Here is an 18,893-nt window from a genome sequence, read left to right as displayed (position 1 = left end):
AAGTGTATATACTGCACCCAATAAAAAAACTCATGTCACCCAATTTTGTAAATTGCATTAATTATTAAATCTAAGGTTTTACTTCCCAATTAATTAATTAATTACCTAATAAGTTTATTTATCTGCAAGAGAAAAAACAGCAGAGGATCTAGGATTTTCTTTTGTTTTACTAAATTTTTTTTTTCCCTGACACAAGTTTTACATTAGGTATCTGTTTTTTAAAAAGTAGATAAGGAACGTGATTCATCTTTTTCTCTCTCATTTTTATCCATTGAAACAAAAAAAAAGAATTTTTGTACATTTTTGTCACCATGTAAAGGTTTTTTTAAAAATATTTAGCTCACAGAGCAAACTCATTCACTGAACTAGATTTTCATAGTAGGTAAATTTATGTTGTATTCAGTAAAAAAAAAAAAGTTCCAAGATTAGTTTTTTATTTTTATTTTTGTTGCCTATGATGTTTATATATACATTTATTGTGTGTGGATGTGTTGTCTTTATATATGTTATAGAAACTGCTGATACCCATCTTCTCTTCTTCTCACCTCTGCAAAAAAAATTCCCTTTCTTTGCTTAACTCATCATTTTCTTTCTTCTTTGTAAGAACCCCTCTTTCTCTGTTTCTCTATATTATATATTTTATGTTAATGATAATCCAAGATTGTATTTTTTTTTCCTTTTGGGGTTCTATTTTTGACATTCTTGATGTTTACTTGGTGGGTTTTTTGAAATTCAAGATTATCAATGGAAGAGGATGATGATTTTTCTGATTTGGGGTTTTGTCTTTAGTGTTGTTTGTTTCAGCTTTGATTCATGTGCATGTTCTTGATTTAATGATTTGGAGTTTTGATCTTTTTGTTGATCAAGTTCAGTTCTTTTTGTCCCTTATACCCCCTTTTGATGTTTGTGAAGTGATCATGCATTGGAAAATCTTAGTAGGTTGACTATGTGAATTTTCGCCTGGTTGGTGAGGGGGATTCTCCCCTTTGTAATCCCTTCCCCTACCCCTAATTTAACAAAAAAAAAAGGAGAAAGAAGAAGTGATCATGCATTATTCTGTTTGATTTCTGTGTTTCAAGGATTTCTGAACCTTGAATTATGAGTTTGAATTTGTTAGTGTCATGTGTTCTTGATTTGTGAGTTTTCTAAGAATTTCAGATTTTGATTACTGGTTTTGCTTGTTCTTTCTTTTTGGTGTGTGTGGGGTTGGGGGTTGTTTAGCCAATGTCAAAGATCAGCTATTTTCATGTAGTGCAGTTGCTGCTGAATTCTCATTTTGTTGTAGTTACTGTTCCCTTTTTTTTCTTTTCAGAATGCTTTTTCATGCTTTTTATATTATTTGATATCATTTCTTTCACTTCCGTTAATTCTTTTTCGATCTGCTTTATAGCCGAGGGTCTAAACAATCTATCTACCTAACCTTCCAAGGTAGCTCTACCCTCCCATAGCCCACCTTGAGATTTCACTGTGTATGTTGTCCTTTAACCAAAAGGAAGCCATAATTTTGCCCCTTAACTTTTCTTCAGATTGTGCAAGTGGAGAATATGTGTTTTGTTTTATGCTGAATGAGCATTGTGGAATTGCTAGACTTTTTTTTTCTTTTAGGTGAATCAAACAGAACTATGGTCCCAATTGTAGTTGACTTGTTACTTTGCTATGTTATGTTTTGTGCAGTAGAGCAGTGTTATCTAACATCCTCTAAATAAGGATGGCTTTTTCTGGGGCTAAAAAAGATGGAAGAGAGGTGAGGATTTACGAGTATTTGGACGAACTCAACACCGATTTGGCAGATTATATTGCAGAATTATCAGAGGCCTCTGTGAAGGAGAGGGGGGTATTTGCTGTTGCTTTATCTGGTGGCTCCCTCATCAGCTTGATGGGGTATGTAAGTGTGTTGTATTTTCCTGTTCAAATGTTTTAGTTTGCCTTATCTATGAGGTAGTCAATTGGTTTGAAAATCCTTGGGAAGCAGAAAACTATGTGAAGCTCCTTATAGCAAAACTGTTGATTGGGCTAAGTGGTATATATTTTGGGTGGACGAACGTGTGGTGGCGAAAAATCATGCTGACAGTAATTACAAGCTTGCCAAGGATGGTCTTTTGTCCAAGGTAGATAACTTTTACATGATCTTCTTGCATACTGTTGATTTAATCCTCGTTTTTATAATTGGCATGCTGTATTTATGTTAATGTACAATTAATGGGATTATTGATATGAATACGAGTTGTAACGATGGATTTCCCTATTTTGTGTTGTGATCTTTGATGACATGCGCCTTTGTCAAGTGTTCTCTAAAATAAAACAAACCTCTAATGAGGTATTACTCTTTTCGGTTGATTCAGCTTATCATAAAGATACTATCTTTCAGCTTTAGAACACAGAATTGTACAACGTCAAGGTGGAAGAATTAGATACTTTCCTCTCTGTATATGGTGCATCTCAAATATGAAGGGAGGCATCCAGGCTGTTGTAGTTTCTAATTTTGGCTAATCCTCATGCTAAACGCCAGTCAAATGTACTTGCTGATATTATTTTTAATGTATGTTGCTTGTGTTCATCCAATATAGAAGTGAGGATGTTCTTTCTTCCTTGCTTTTTTTCTTTTGGATTGGAGGGGTGGGGGGAGGGGGGGAGGGGGTAGGAATAGGGGGAGGTTCTGTTATGAACATTGGCAAGCCATCGTAGTCAGGCTGTTGTCGGTACGGTAGCTGCAGCCAGAAATAAATAGTGCTATATATTTCTTTGATCAGTGCTTTTCCTTGATGTCCCACAATGTATTGAGCTTGCAATTTTGCATAGTATGGCATAGTAGTTAATTGCCATCCACATGTAATTAGTGACTTATCTCCTTGATGTCCCACAATGTTTATTTGCTTTGAAGGATGCCTGGAGGAAGAGGGGGGGGGGGGTCAGAGTTTGGATAGAGGGGATCTGGCAAACAGAAAACAAATCAGGACTCTCTAAGCTGTAGTGTCTGATCATTAAGGGCTGGATATGGTAGATAGCCGTGTTCAGTAAAATTCTCAAGATTCTATGGGTTTTTTTTTGTTTTGTTTTTTTCTTCAGAGGCAAGATAATATGGAGGTTCAAAAAAAATTATGTTATATGTAATGTGTTGATGCTTAGAGGCGGTGGCATAAATAGATGTACAGTGTAAGTGTCTGTGTGGGGATCTGTAGCTATTTCTTTGAACTAAGCTCATTGGCCAACTGAGGATGCTATAAAGCTGTTATTCACAGTGAACATAGTTACTTGTCTAGTCATACAAGATAATTTTTTGTTGGCTTCAGTTCCTTACAATGTTCAATTGTAGTCGTGCACTGTGGGTTCTCAGGAGCCCAAAGTGGTTATTATACTAACTCGAGGTCATACTAAGACTATCTACCTGGCTGCTGGCCTGAAGAGATTGATTTAAAACTTCTTGGCAGTACAAGCAGCACTTCTCTTCAGTTTTATTTGCGTTAGTTGCTGAGGCACACATACACAGTAAGCATGATGGCCTTGGCGTCTTCTGTGTCTTGACATCCTCTTCAAGCTTACTGATGTTTAGTAGATCTGTCATGCTGTCGTGGTCTATAGGTTGACTTTGATGTAAAGCTGCTAGTTGTGGAAAATGATTCTACTTGAAACCTTACTATTGTTTTATCATGTTTATTCTATATTTTCATTTTCATAGCTCTTTTATATTTATTGAAACTTTACACGATTATTGTTTAAGATCTCCAATGAGAAAGAGACGAACAACCTTTGGTTCTTTCTGTTTCCTCCAGGATCAGTATTTTGAGATCATATTACCTGTAAGATGACTGTACCATCTTAGTAGATACAAACGTTAGTTAGCTTGATTTCAGAATCATGACATCGTCCATCTTTCCATTCATCTCCCTATAATTAGGACAAAGTTGCCCATTGTCCGGCAGATGTCTCCATTGAGATGCTTCACAATATAAGTACAATTATAATGCTTAATAACTCCGTTAAAAAAATAAAAGTTTGATAACCAAATCTAGATATTCTAATGTGCTTTTGGTACTGATCTTAATTTCCAAAGTTGTCTTCTCTTGCATTTCTCATCTATATTGTGCTTTTATGTTTCAGGTGCCTATTGTTCCAAGTCATGTACATTCCATTAACGACACGGTCTCAGCAGAGAAAGCTGCTGAAGACTATGAGTTTGTCATTCGACAGCTCGTGAGGACTCGTGTAATCAGCGTTTCTGACATCAGTGACTGCCCCAAGTTTGATCTCATCCTTTTGGGAATGGGACCAGATGGGCATGTTGCATCTCTTTTCCCTAATCACTCCATACTTGATGAGAAAGAAGAGTGGGTAACGTTTCTCACCGACTCACCCAAGCCCCCTCCAGAGAGGATTACTTTCACTTTGCCAGTTATCAACTCCGCGTCCAATGTGGCTATAGTTGTGACTGGAAGCAGCAAAGCAGAGGCCGTTCATTCGGCAATTGATGATGTTGGACCTGACTGCCCGACGTTGCCTGCAAAAATGGTCCAGCCAACTAAAGGGAATTTGGTTTGGTTTCTGGACAAGGCAGCTGCCTCAAAACTTGACGGCGCAAAATTTTCAGAGTAAGGCCAGGCTTTCAAAATGTATGATGGTGTATGTAGCAAAGGCATATGCAACTTAACTTAGTTCATTCTCATCTTTCATCAAGTCTCTCTCTTTTGATCTTCCCTTTTTTTTTCAAATTTTTGACACCCTTTTCCTGTTTGAGAAGAAAATATGGAACTTTTTGTTCTGTTGGAATAGGTAATCTTCCACCTGCAGTCCTCTCTTCTGAGGTGGGGTTTGAGAAGTGTGTTTGTTGGGGAAGATGGCAATAAAATTGGATCCTAAACCAGAATCTCCTTTTTAAACTTGTTAGTTTCTTTGTCAACTCCAGCAATTTACGTTGTGTGCAACAAGAGGAATGTTGAATTTAACTTTATTGCGGCAAGAGGTTTAAGAGTTGTAATGTGGCATTTCCAGATGATAGCATAAAAACTCTTCCTAATTAATATCCTTTAATATAAACTTTGATACATAAAGTTAATGGCAGAACATGCATGTTTAATATAGACATCATACATAAAGAGCACTCAAACTTGGCTTCTACTCTAACTTGAATATGTATATTTAGACACCTTGTCTCCAATGTATCAGTTGAATGTTCCAACTTACAAAATGATTATCTGGACAACTATAAATTTATATGTTTATAAATTTATATGTCACGTCAGCGTCCATCAGGTGTCTACAAGACACAGGGAGGACAACTTGGAATGTTTAGTTGCAAGTTGGAGACTAAGTTGAGGTGTTTAGATGTGGACTTTTGAAGTTGGAATGATTACTTGTCAATTGGGATTAAGTTTAAGTCCAAATCAAGTTTAAGTGTTTGTTTATGTATTGTGTATTTATTTAATACATAAGTGAAGGGGTTTAATATAAGTGAATATTAAGACCTCTGCAACCTATTTTTATCTTTTATTCAACAAGAATCAATTCTATAAAGAAACTGATTTTAAGAGAAACATTCTTCAAACATGAAACTGATTTTAAGAGAAACATTCTTCAAACATTGGTTGTGGTGGAAAGACAGAAGTTCATTCACTTTTAATTAGAGATCTCGAATTTATAACTATGGAAATGGAGTTATCCTTGACAGGGCACGCTAGAATCCCCCATAATAGACTTTCTATTCGGAGTAGTGAGTCCAGCGGGTTCCAGACACAATAGGGTATACAAAAGGGCTCAAACTCTAACAAGTGCATTCAGGAATAACAAAAAGGAGATGACATGATATTGGTGTATGATACACAGCAAATGCAATGCATTTTATGCTAGTAATTAATCTAAATTTCTCCAATATGTCAAAAATAGTATAAAATGTTACATTAAGAAAGCCTCGGGAAAGCGGGATTAGTGACGTTGTGTTTCCTTTTCTATGATTTCTCCAATACCACGTTGTATCAAAACTCGAAAAAATTCGTGTACGAGCAGTTACAGCTACAATCACAGTGATGCCAGAAAGAATCATTTCCAACACCAAGACTTCAACTTTCCAAGTGAGACAGGGCATCTTGCATTTCTTGGCAACATAAGCATAATGGGCTACAAGCATATAAACCATCAACTTACAGGCACCAGTGTTCTGTATTCCCTCTCTGTTACCGACTTTATGCCATGATCGTCTGGGACCACGTCATCTTCCATACCTTCTTTAGGAGGATACCCTAATCTTCTTGCTTGTAGCCATTGGTCTACTACACCACAGCTAATAGCATACTTCAAAGTTCGTTCCAGGTAACCTTTATCGGTCATAAGATGAGGCTGAACTGTCAGCATTCTAATGATACCTGAACAAAAGTTTTAACAGAAATTAAGTTGAGAAGACCTTGTAACATGAGCAACGAAAATGATTTGTCCTACAGAGAAAACAAACCAATCTAATAGGTAGAGATACAGTAAAACCGAATATAAGATGCTAAAGCAAATAACATGAATGCATTATAAGTAAGCAGATCAAGAACCAAGAGAAACTGGCTAAAGCAAATGTCAAGCATGAATGCATGTTAAGTAAGCAGATCAAGAACATAGAGAGAAGCTGAAATCTCCGAGTCTTACACTTGCGCCTGTCCAAGGAAAATTGGATACAGCAGAGAAGCATACAAGTATATATGCCATACCCCTCGTATTTTCTTTTTCAATAGGTGAACCGGGGTTCAACGGAAGTCTTCTTAAAGGTCACCAATGCAATGCAAAGATTGTTCGGTCCAAACTACGGCTGAATTTGTCCATAGGTTTTTACATTACAATTTTCATCTCACAATTTCACTAGATGTAATCACATAAAGACATTATTTAGCAAATGAAAACTCTCCAATCATTCTGTCATGAGTTGGACAATATAATTTTCATTTCATTACCAACGAAAATATACATATTGTTTCTACTGTAGGAAGATTTCAGTGGTATATATCTTTTTCAAGTAACAATTTTTTTTTGAAACAAGGATATTTTTTGTAAGCAACATTTGAGTAGTAATAATGAGAATCTAAATGAACAACTATAGATATCCGTTGGCCTGCCAAAACTTGGACGGAAATCATCACCTGTCCAGATGTGACATGACTTCATTCAATGTTAAGTAGTTACCTTACTGCTATCTATTGATCCAAAGTTAAGTTGTTAGCTTACTGCTATCTATTGATCCAAAGTTAAGTAAATATATCTCAGTATACATGGCAAAGATGACAAGTTACCAAAAGGTATACATATTGCAGGTATTAGTCAAAGCCATAAATGCATCACGTAGCAGACTCCGTCGTCTCTAATGAGCAATCTTTTAAAGGAACGAATTATAAATATACATAAGGTGGTCATTATTTTACCTGCAATAATGCCATCTCCAGATGCAGACATATCAGAAGTATAAGGACTCAGAGGCACATCTTCCAACCCTAGAACAGAACCATTATGCTCCTTGGTGTAGTAATGAATCTTAGAAGTCCCATTAGTCACGAACAAAATCTTTAGATTTTCATGCCAAAGTGGAGTAATTACTTCCGGTGGATAGTGAGTGAACTTAGACCTGTCATTATCCTTGGTGTCGAACCTCTCAGAGGGTTCTATTCCACATAGAAACTCTAACTCTTGTTTCGTAACTTCTATGATATCTGCAAGATTCCATGCTTGCTGTATGAATGTCTTGGCTTTTTCACCTGATTCCCATAGTGGAGATGGGAGGTTGAGATCATAAAAGACAACGCCTCCGAGCTTCTTAGAAATCTTTGTTGCCCGTAATGCGGTTAATCTCATATTTGGGTCAAGCAATGAGAATGTATTGAAGTAAAACATTTTTGCCTGTGTGACATATTAGAACAAATGGAAACAACTTAGTACTAACAGAACATACAAAATGAATTTAAACGTAAAAAGAAAAAGTAACATGTAACTTATTTTATGATCCCATTAGGAATATTAACAATGTCAATAATGACTTCCATACTTGTAAACTCCACAAAGAAACCTGTCGGGAAACTTTCACACCCAAAAGGAAAAATAGAATATTAATCTTTTCACATTTCCATGTAAAACTAGGTTCTTTCAGATTCTCACCTCCTTAAGAACATCTATATTGATCTCAGACTTCAATAAAGAATCCTCAGCGCATGGTTTGGTGGTAGTCATCCTCAAGCCCCCTCTCTTACCTATCTTCATATGTGTAATGGCAGTTGCTCTTTTACTGTCAAGGCGTACTGATCGCGTTTGAACTTTGTTGATGTTCATAAAATATACCAAGGACTGACCAAAATCGTCATCACCAAGTTTCCCCATGAAGGCAACTTTACCGCCCAAGCTCGCTAGAGCCACAGCAACATTACTTGGACATCCCCCTGGAGCCCTGATAAATTTTTCAGGATCCCACAATGCATCTTTCATTCTTTCATGCCATTCATGGTCTACAAGTCTATTGGCTGGCCTCCCTGAAGGAACGAATGCATGCTGTGCTGCACCAAAGCAACATACAAGGGGTGGCCATCCATATGTGAAGCTAATATCCTCTCCACCATCTTTATCCAAGTCAAGTTCTTCCTCACTATTGGCATCAACATTTGCAACATGTAGCTCTTCTTCAACATCACTAAGTTCTGACTGGCTACCATCATCCTCTAAATTATTAACCTTCTTTCTCCTCCGCCTTGTAACCTTTTGAATTGGTTCTTTCTCCAGGCTACTAGAGCTAGAAGCAGCTACAAAATTATGCACAGAGAGATTTGCGATTCAAACTTTTAGACTAACCAAATATAAAGAGAGCACAAGTGCTCAATGATGAGGAAGATAAATAGATTTTACCTTTCTTTGAAGTTCGTTTTCGTTTTTCTATGGGCTCTTCACTTGACCCTGAAGTTGGCAAGCCTTCCTCATCTGTCACATTGCCCTCCACACCTAACATGGAACCCTCAAATGAGCTCTCCACTGTCTCTTTTTTCTTCCGGGTTCGTCGAGTTTTCTTTGGTTTCTCACTTGATTCTGGTTCTGTTACAGCTTCTTCATCAGTGACATTACCCTCCATATTGGATATGGAATCACCATAAGAACTCTCCACTGTTTCTTTTTTCTTTCGGGTTCGTCTCCGGGTTTTTTTGGGTTCTTCAATTGACCCTGAAGTATTTTCTGCTTCCTCGTCATTCACAGGATCATCATCCAAAGCCTCAACTACTCTCTTTCGCCTAGACGAAACTGGAGCTCGTTTAGATGTCTTGCCAGTCTTTTTCCCAGTACCAACCACCTCTGTTTCTGATAACTCCTCAGTTATACCCTCTGGAGTTCCTTCTTTCGAGACTGCCATAAGAACCCATTTATTTTTAAGTTTAAGCTCTTGAAGTTGCATTACTTTCATATTTGGGTAAAAGTTCCAATGCAGATGCTGCCTGCATATTATAGAAAGATAGAACCTTAGTTTTCCATCTTCTTGTTTGAAGCATATTTTGGTTTAGCAGTAGTTATCCTTCAAATTTCCTCCATGTTTGAGATCACAAAATCTAAGATGCATAAAGAAAAGCAAAGACATTGAATCTCCATTTTGACGTTCATATTACAATCAAGACAAACACCCTCTCTGCATACTGACTGATTATACAATTAAATATTGTAACTTAAAAGCCACTGATTTTGTTCGGGTTTTTGATACGTGAATGGTTTTTCTCCACATGAACTCCAACATAGCACTGATAAAAAGGGCTTACCCCGTGCACGAAGTGCACTCAGCTAGTTCACCAAAAGAGCAACTCTAGCATCGAAGCCAACACTTTCCCTCTGTGCACTAATCAAAAGCATATAGAACAACTAATACTAATACTACTCAATTCCAAACAAGTTGGGGTCGGCCACATGAATCCTAACTAACCATGTTACTATATTTAAATCATCTCAAACCAAAATTTTGCAAATACAAAAAGAAGTATCAGAAAAGCATATAGAAAATTGAAGGGGATCTTTGGCCTAACTAGTTAAGTTGTTGTCATGTGAAGTCACGGGTTTGAGCTGTGAAAATAGCAAATGGCAGAAATGCAGGATAAGGCTGCAATAGTCCCTTGTGGTCATGCCGTTCATAAACCGCGGATAGAGGGAGTTTACTGGACACAGGCTATGCTTTTTGGAAAAGCATACAGAAAATGGAAGAATTTGACTTGCCCTCAAACTAATGGACTAGTATATGAAAACAAGGACACAGAAATTCAACTTCACTTCCAAATTTCACCAAACAGAACGTTATCCACACACAAGATAGTTGCAAAGATGACACCTTTAGAAGTTTTATGCTAATTGTCTGTTTCTTGTATCATGTTTTCCACAGGTAAACCAGATGACACAAAACAGAAACAAGAAAGAAGCATATGAAGAAAATAAAAAACTAAAGAATTTAGGAAAAGAACCTGGGGAGTGTAGAAAAAAAGCTGAAAGAGAGAGTAGCCATAGTAAAAAGAACTTAAAGATTCAATCTTTAAAACCCTCCTGGAGACCCAATAATGAGGACTGGGGTTTTAGACCTTCAAGGTCACTGTGAAGAAGTAAAAGAGAACTGGATGAGGAAGGGTTTTTGGGATTTGGGTTTTTGAGGGAACAAAATTTTATTTTTTTCCTTTTTAAATTTAATATAAATAATTATTTCTGAATAAACTATCCATATACCTAAAGACAACTTTCTTGATGTCTAAAATGTCCCTAGTGTGTATTAGAATTTAACAAATTGCCACTAGGTATGTGTTGGGCTTTGCTTTCGTATTATATTTCTGGGAAACAAAAAGGGGAATCGAATCTGTTTCCAAGATCCCAATTCACTCTATTTTTTCATGTTCATAGAATGATAATTCTGCAGATTTCTTGCATTTCTGTGAATCTTGGAACTTTACAGAGCCTTTAACATCATTGATTTTGTGTATCATTGTTGATATGAATATCTTCAGGCGTTTACTGCCCACAAAGTTAGGATTCAAAACATCCAAGAAATCGTGTAATGGTAACTTCTTTTCACTTTTGTTTTTGGCCTTCAAGCCCCTTTTACCCCTCTTTATGCGTTTTCCTAATCTTTTTATGTTCTATCAGTAATAAAATTTCACTCTTTATAAGGTTCTGATGTAATTGGTATTTGCAATTAATGGCATTAATGGAATATTTGTTGTTGTTACTGTGTCTTTTCTTGAAGGATATGTAATGATTCGTTATTATTTGCTCGTCTTTATGTTATTTTTTACAATTACTTTGTTATGAGTCGGTTGATACGAGGTCTTTGGAGGGGTAAGGTGAATACTATTTTTTACAAAATTATAGCTTTTTTCTAAAGAAATTACAAAGTCATATTTTTTATTTTACTTTGGATAATGTCTGAAGTTTATCTTTGAGCTTTTGAGCTGTTTTGATGGGTTTAAGCTTCTCATTTCAACATTTGATAGAGGGGTTTTGTTGAATTTTGATGGATGTAGAAGCCATTTGTCTAAAATATTCTTTTTGAATCTTAAAAATTGAGATATAAAATGGACTTTGGAACTGATTATTCATGTTATGTAGCATTTCACTATAGCAGCCAAAAATTATTTAGACAAACGATGCCATTATAGAGAGGTTTGATTTTGTAGCACATAATGGAGACAGAGGATTCATAGAGCTGACACTCAACTAGTTTTAGGATTAAGGTGTAGACACATAGTGATTGATAGATTGATTTCTTTTTTAATCTTGTTTTACAGCACCGGGCATTTGCTCTATCCATTCGTCCCCAGATTGTGTGATGGAAGTCAATTCCCCGGAGCAGGAAGTAATAATTGCTTTGGGAAGTAATGTCGGAAACAGACTTCATAATTTTGACGAAGCACTGCACCTAATGAAGCAATCAGGTATACAGATTACTAGGCATGCTTGCTTATATGAGACAGCGCCTGCGTATGTAACTGATCAACCTCAGTTTTTGAATTCTGCTGTTAGAGGTGTCACGAAACTAGGGCCTCACGAGTTGTTGATAGCACTCAAGAAGATTGAGAAGGACATGGGTCGTACAACTGGGATTAGATATGGTCCTAGACCTATTGACTTGGATATTCTGTTTTACGGGAAGTTCAAGATTCATTCTGAGATACTTGATATTCCACATGAAAGAATCTGGGAGAGACCATTTGTGGTGGCACCTTTGATTGATCTACTCGGTTCTGACATAGAGAACGATACAGTTGCAAGTTGGCATTCATTTTCGAAACATTCAAGTCATCTTTTCGAGTTGTGGGAGAAATTAGGAGGTGAATCTCTCGTGGGGAGAAGTGGGATGAAAAGAGTATTGCCAGTAGGAAACCACCTATGGGACTGGTCATTGAAAACCTCCCTTATGGGTATTCTTAACTTGACCCCCGATAGCTTTAGCGATGGAGGGAAGTATATATCCGTAGAAGCAGCAGTTTCTCAGATTCGTTTGATGCTTTCAGAGGGCGTAGATATGATTGATTTTGGTGCACAATCCACACGCCCAAACGCTTCAAAGATATCTGTTGAAGAAGAACTAGATAGGCTAATACCTGTCATCGAGGCTGTCACAAAGATACCCGAGGTTGAAGGTAAGCTTTTATCTGTGGATACCTTCTATGCAGAGGTTGCCTCAGAAGCAGTGAAAAAGGGTGTTCATCTCGTAAATGATGTATCTGGTGGACGTTTAGATTCCAGCATGTACAGTGTTGTTGCAGCACTTCGAGTACCCTACATAGCAATGCATATGAGAGGTGATCCATCTTCAATGCAAAACCCCGAGAACTTGCAATACAAGGATGTTTGTAAGGATGTAGCATTTGAACTTTACGAGAGGCTCAAGGAAGCAGAGTTAGCCGGTATTCCTGCTTGGAGGTTAATAATTGACCCTGGAATCGGATTCTCCAAGAAGACTGAACATAATTTAGATATTCTAACGGGTTTGACAACCATTCGAACTGAGATTGCAAGGAGGAGCTTGGCTTTGTCTCATGCCCCTTTATTGATTGGACCATCAAGAAAGAGGTTCCTAGGTGATGTCTGTGCTCGTCCTGCTGCAGATGAACGAGATCCAGCAACTGTTGCTGCTGTGACCACAGGGGTTCTGAATGGTGCCAATGTTGTAAGAGTACATAATGTTCAATACAATGCAGATGCCCTTCTTCTGTGTGATGCAATATTGGAAAGGAAACAGAGATAATACAGTTAACGCGAACTACATTTTGTTTTTTTGGGCTCATTCCTTTCTCATTGTAAAACATCTTTCATGCAAAGATTTGCGTCTTTGCAGAAGAACTCAAAGCTGAAATGATATTACCAGAAAGATCAAAGTTTTGTTAGTGACCATTTTACTCGAAAAAATCAGTTTCTTGAACCATTTGCTTCCTTTCATTTCCCAAGTTTGTAGAACTTAGATTTGATTGTTTTTTACTTTTTACGTATTTTTGGTCAAGAAATCTTCATATCTAAAGTGATATATCCGATCTATATTATTTGTCTTCTAAGGTTTTTTGCCTTCAATTAGTATCACAAAACTGAGGACCGCGAGTTGATCATGATACTACCACTACTAAAAAGATATAAAAACAAAAAGAAAGTAGGAAAAAAGATAAGATGTCCTTTCTGAGTGATTTATTATATATCCTCAGAAAGGTAATAAGTGAAAACTCTTATCAATAAATAAAATGACAGCAATTGTGTATTGAAAATTTAAAATGCCTATTTGTGATCATTTGGTGTTGAAAATTTCCTGTCATCTCAAACAGTAACAAAAATGAGCATTCAGCAATCATGTCCCAAATTCCTGGACCTCTCCAAAGATATGATGAATACTTTTTTCAATCTATGTTGCACAACACTACTAACATCCAAGATGGAACATATCCAACTGATTTTTACTTCTTGCGTGTGTACAAGAAGCCGACCACCACAGAGATGCCAACAACTGCAACTGGAACGAACCAATATTTCTTAGTAACTTCCATAAACTTCTGAGGAGTATCTTTGCCCGCCTTCTTGACAATCTCAAGTTCCGGGATGGAAGGGGATGTTGAATCAAGCTCCCCAATGAAGAATTTCTCCATAAGTTCCCTCGCACTTTTGCTATGTCCAGCATCTTCAAATTCATCAGTGGCATCTTGTCCTAAAATGCATCAGAAGTCAAATAATTTCATCTTACTTGTGATCTTTCCAGTAACATACTCAAAAGTGAGTCATGTTAACTTCACTACTTTGAGCATGCAGTAATTTTAAAACAAAGAACGCGGATGAATTGGTACCTGTAGCACCAAGTAGAACATCATCTCCCCCTGGATGTTCGTCCAAATAAGATGAAACATCATATACCTGCATGCAACCATGCAGAGAAATTAAGAATCTGAAGCAGCAAAAAGGAGAATCAGGTATACTAATAAAACATAAACTATATTAGCTTAAATGATACATGACATTTTCCTGATGCAGTAACACGACAATCAAAACATCTCACAGACAATAAGTTGCTAATCCATATAGCTAATAGAAGGAACATTTCTTCTTAATTCGGAACATATTTTTTATTACAGCTCTCAATTGTTGGTAGTACAGATATCTTAGAATATGGTTTTTCAGCATGGCCCTTACATGAGCAAACAAAAAGTTTGGACAAAGATAACTGAAAGCACTCAATTTGTTTCTAGTAATGGTGGTGTCCGGGACAACTTAAGCAACTCGGACTGCTACTTCCCACCAGCAAAAGTACCCGGGTAACTCTGCCACCAAGGCTTTGGTGGCAGAAAAGTCATGTAGTGCGTTTTTGTCTTCGCTGGAATTTGAACATGGTCTCCAAGGTTTAGACTCGCTTCATTGACCACTAGGCCACACCCTTGGGTGCAACTCAAAGGGCTCAATTTCATCAATAATTTTACCTTCTAGACAAATTATCGTGTTGCAAATAGATTTTGTGAAGACCACCGGAGATCATCAGTCTCACTTGGTGTTATTGTAATTTCAAAACTATCTTATTTCGAGCAAATCGTGGCCAAGGGCATAAAGTATGTTAAGCAATATTACCATCTTATTTAAAGTTCTAGGAATATGAACTATCCACCCAGTTCAAGATTAGACTAGATATCAAACCAAAATCAGTTTCATTCTCAGAGGTTCACAACTGGCAAATCCCATATTAAGTATTCCTATATTTAGATTTATTTGTACCACAATAAGCTAAATATGGGTTTGACTTTAAGTGAAGTTAACTTTGACGGCTAACGCAAGAACATGGTTGTACTAAAGAATATGAATAGCCTATGTGCAAGCACAATAATTCAGAACTTGGATGAAGGTAAAATAGCTCAACTAACTGCAAGAGCAAATATCAGGAAGTTCACGCAGTATTAAGAGCGTTGATGGAATTCAATTGCAACATTGTTCAGGTTTTAATGTCAAAATACCTGAAGAAAATAGTAGTCTGTTTACCCAAACTTTGGAAGCCAAATTGTTTTGTTTTCAAAATGCGTTTTTTAGAAAATTGAGTTGTTTGACCGAGCTTTTAGGGGGAAAAGGTGCTTTTGAATAGCAACAAAAGCTGTTTTTTCAGAAGCTAAAATAAGTAGCTTTTTTCTATAAACACTTCTGAAAATTTGCCAAGCACAAAGTACTGATTTATTGGGAAAGGTACTTTTCAAGTTAATTAGCCAAACACAACCTGTTATTCTCCAAAACTATTTTTTTTTAAAAAGCACTTTTAACAGTAAGCAACTTTTGGAAGCTTAGCCAAAAAGGCTATAAGTCTGAGGTCTTCAACAGTTCAACTATACTAGAAATTGATCTGTAAGCACAAGTGAAAACTTAATGCAACACCTTGCCCCCCAAGAAAGTCTTTGATTTAGTTTTCAAGAAGCAAATTCTCAAATTGTAGACATAAATCCATGAAAAGTTTTACGGCCTGCCCCAATGCAACCACCTTTCCACAGACCACAAAGGCGAAAGGTAGTGGATGAACTTTTATTTTCCCTGAACCATGTCACTTACAGCTCGCAATGGTTAACTTGCTCTATGAATAAACATATAGGCCCCTGTTGGAATTACTCATAAAGTTAGGCAGCAATTGAATCGGGATGTGTGATGGTTATCAGTAGTCTTCTTAGTCTAATGTACAATTTGAATGTTATTCAAAATCTTAAATTGTCTAATCCTGGCGGTATGTCAGTACTCAATCTTCATTACATCATTAATCACCCTGATAACAACTAGAAAAGACCGTAGATTAGACAAAATCTCTACCCTATTTTTCCTAACTATGAACTCGCCCCAATTCCAATAGAGAACAAGATACCATCACTACCCTCAAACATCCAATACTCCTCCTGTCATTATGGTTAGAACAAAAAGTAGAAAGATAACTATGTTATATAGATCCTTCGTTTGCCTTCATGCACTCACGTTGAAGGTGTGCAATATGCACGTGGGTTCTTAGTGCAAAAAACAAGATGTACCTATACGGATATGTACACACATCCGTGTCGGATACATACTGATATATAACATAGCAAAGATAGTCAACAACAATCAAGATAACATTTCTTTCTATTAAATCCATTTTTACAAAGGCAGTAGAGGCCATTCAAGCCCATCCCAATCATATACACTATATACTCAATGGACAAGGGGGTCAGGCCCTTCCCCGGACACTGCGCATAGCGGGAGCCTTAGTGCACCGGGCTGCCCTTTTACTCAATGGACAAGGGCCAGTCTAACCCGACTCTAAGAGGATATATATGATAACATTCAGAGCCTAAGAGAACCTCAACATGGCAATCAAGTCAGATAATTAACATAAAAACTTAAAAGTAGTATTTGGCAACTAAAAAAGAATCATAATCACATCACTATGAATCCCCGAACACTATACTGTGGATTCTTCAAAAAGTACCTATAAGAGAATATTTAATCAATCACAATTACAATAAGAATATATTCCAAAACACCATCAACAAAAGCAATAAAAGGGAATCATTTACAAATTTCAACATTAGTCTCTCTACTAATTGAGAACCACAAGAACAACTATTCACCATAACCCAGAAAATAAAAAACACCCAAAAACAGATTAAACCCATAAACAGAAAGAAAAAAAAAACAAAAGAACAGATTAAACCCAGAAAAGAAAAACACCCATTAAAGTACCTTGCCGTCAATAACGACCCAACAATCATCCTTAGTGTTGTGCTGAGATGCTTCTTCCATGGTGAATAACTTCGTTAAAGTTGGCATTTTTCTCAATCAACACCCAATCGATAACTGTGTTATCCTTTTTCACTTGCAAAATTTTCTCTCAAAAATCTGTAAAAGGGGCCAATTATCCCCGAGTTTGAAAAAAGGAGTTAAAACCCTATACGTCTGAAAGGGGTTGATATCGTCTTGGTGGGTTTACTTTCGGGCCGGGTGGAATTAACCAAATCCCTAATTATACCATTTGATGTTAGAAGGGGATAGATACCTAATTTTGCACAATGAAGTTAGGGGTGCTAAATATTTTTATTTTTTTAGAAAAGGTGTTTATCAAATGGTTCGGTTCGATTTAGATGTCTATTTAAATATTTGGATGATATTTCACTAATATCATGCATTCGATGTTGTTATCATAATCACCTATCATTATCAACTATCACCATCATCTATCCTCAAGCATAACTGTTACTATTGCCGATCACTACAATTAACAGTTATCACAACTAACCATCATTTACAATTATCACAACCAAACAGCATTCCCATTACAATCATCTATCACCATCATTAGTCACTATTGTATAATGTCACAACTGACATTATTCACCATCACTATTAGTTATCACTAATTCACTATCATCTACCAAAACTATTAATCGCTACCATCAACCATCATCACTAATCTTCACCACTGTCAACCATCATATAATTATTTTTAAAATATTTTATTGATATAATGTATATTAATTTAGTATTTTATTAAATTATAAATAAAGACAAATTTTACACTCAAATATAAAAAAAAATCTTAATTATTTAATATTTTAATTTTAATATAATATCTTATATATTTAGATTCAAACATCTAAATATTAATAATGAGTAATGTGGCCACACATCAAAATCCAAACACTTGATCCTTCAAGGCAAAAATGGTAGTTAAGCATCAACACCATGTACAGTCCGTTTCTTGTTTGGCCCAATGTGAAAGTCCATAGCAAATAGCAACTATTTTGTTTTTAGACTACTAATTAGTTTTTAGTAAGTATTTCAACAACAATAACATACCCAGTGAACTTTTACAAGTGAAGTTTGAGAAGGATAAAATGTACGCAGTCTTTATCACTACCTCTTGGAGATAGAGAGGTTATTTCCGAAAGACTCTAGGCTCAAAAGTCACAATCCCAAGTAACAGAGAAAAAAATAATATATATAGCATAAAGGCACAAAAAATGAATAACAAGAATAATAACGATAACAAAGTAATATGATAATCAAAGGCAATAACAAGAATAATAACGATAGCGATGCAAATTTTACAGAACAAGAACAATAGCAAAAACAATAACGATAACAAAGTAATGTGATAAAGTGATATCAAAGGCAATAACAACACAACTATAAAGGCAAACCTAGACCTACGACCACCCTAAACTGGCACACGGCCAGACACCACTCTACCCTTACTAGCCTTCTACCCTAATCCACGACCTCCACTTCTTTCTATCTAAGGTCATGTCCACGGTGATATGGAGTAGCGCCATATCTTGTCTAATCACCTCCTAACTGGAGCGTCGACAACCCTCCTGCACATGCCCAAACCAAAATTATTTAAAATTTAGCCAATTATTTAATGAGAAAATAAATTTTGAACAATTTTTTGGGGTAATATA

General features: G+C 36.4%; 4 protein-coding genes across 7 annotated transcripts; 2 read left to right on the top strand and 2 right to left on the bottom strand.

Moving 5' to 3' along the window:
* Positions 1-283: 283 nt before the first annotated feature.
* Positions 284-4,846, top strand: LOC129880073 (probable 6-phosphogluconolactonase 1). 3 transcript variants are annotated; one of them, XM_055953916.1, is made up of 4 exons: positions 284-378; positions 1,675-1,881; positions 1,973-2,108; positions 4,099-4,846. In XM_055953916.1, exons 2-4 carry the CDS (start codon positions 1,709-1,711, stop codon positions 4,588-4,590), a joined length of 801 nt encoding a protein of 266 aa, XP_055809891.1. In that variant the 5' UTR covers positions 284-378; positions 1,675-1,708; the 3' UTR covers positions 4,591-4,846. The 3 variants fall into 3 exon arrangements, with proteins under 3 accessions (XP_055809891.1, XP_055809889.1, XP_055809888.1); XM_055953914.1 differs by having other exon boundaries at positions 295-382; XM_055953913.1 differs by lacking the exon at positions 284-378 and adding an exon at positions 485-599.
* A 957-nt stretch (positions 4,847-5,803) lies between these two features.
* On the bottom strand, positions 5,804-10,652 carry LOC129880070 (fructokinase-like 2, chloroplastic). Its single transcript, XM_055953910.1, has 5 exons — positions 10,437-10,652; positions 8,854-9,431; positions 8,116-8,750; positions 7,389-7,860; positions 5,804-6,353 (listed from the first exon to the last, which is right to left on the bottom strand). Exons 1-5 carry the CDS (start codon positions 10,475-10,477, stop codon positions 6,127-6,129), a joined length of 1,953 nt encoding a protein of 650 aa, XP_055809885.1. The 5' UTR covers positions 10,478-10,652; the 3' UTR covers positions 5,804-6,126.
* A 106-nt stretch (positions 10,653-10,758) lies between these two features.
* On the top strand, positions 10,759-13,321 carry LOC129880072 (folate synthesis bifunctional protein, mitochondrial). 2 transcript variants are annotated; one of them, XM_055953912.1, is made up of 3 exons: positions 10,759-11,020; positions 11,748-11,894; positions 11,985-13,321. In XM_055953912.1, exons 1-3 carry the CDS (start codon positions 10,954-10,956, stop codon positions 13,208-13,210), a joined length of 1,440 nt encoding a protein of 479 aa, XP_055809887.1. In that variant the 5' UTR covers positions 10,759-10,953; the 3' UTR covers positions 13,211-13,321. The 2 variants fall into 2 exon arrangements, with proteins under 2 accessions (XP_055809887.1, XP_055809886.1); XM_055953911.1 differs by having other exon boundaries at positions 11,748-13,321.
* A 298-nt stretch (positions 13,322-13,619) lies between these two features.
* Positions 13,620-17,519, bottom strand: LOC129874638 (cytochrome b5). The gene is made up of 3 exons (XM_055949965.1): positions 17,176-17,519; positions 14,289-14,355; positions 13,620-14,152 (listed from the first exon to the last, which is right to left on the bottom strand). Exons 1-3 carry the CDS (start codon positions 17,260-17,262, stop codon positions 13,905-13,907), a joined length of 402 nt encoding a protein of 133 aa, XP_055805940.1. The 5' UTR covers positions 17,263-17,519; the 3' UTR covers positions 13,620-13,904.
* Between the last annotated feature and the right edge of the window lie 1,374 nt (positions 17,520-18,893).

The sequence above is a fragment of the Solanum dulcamara genome, chromosome 2, assembly GCF_947179165.1.
Source record: "Solanum dulcamara chromosome 2, daSolDulc1.2, whole genome shotgun sequence".
Classification (NCBI taxonomy): Eukaryota; Viridiplantae; Streptophyta; class Magnoliopsida; order Solanales; family Solanaceae; genus Solanum; species Solanum dulcamara.
Note: the sequence above shows the minus strand (reverse complement) of the source record. Positions and strands in the feature narration are given on the sequence as shown.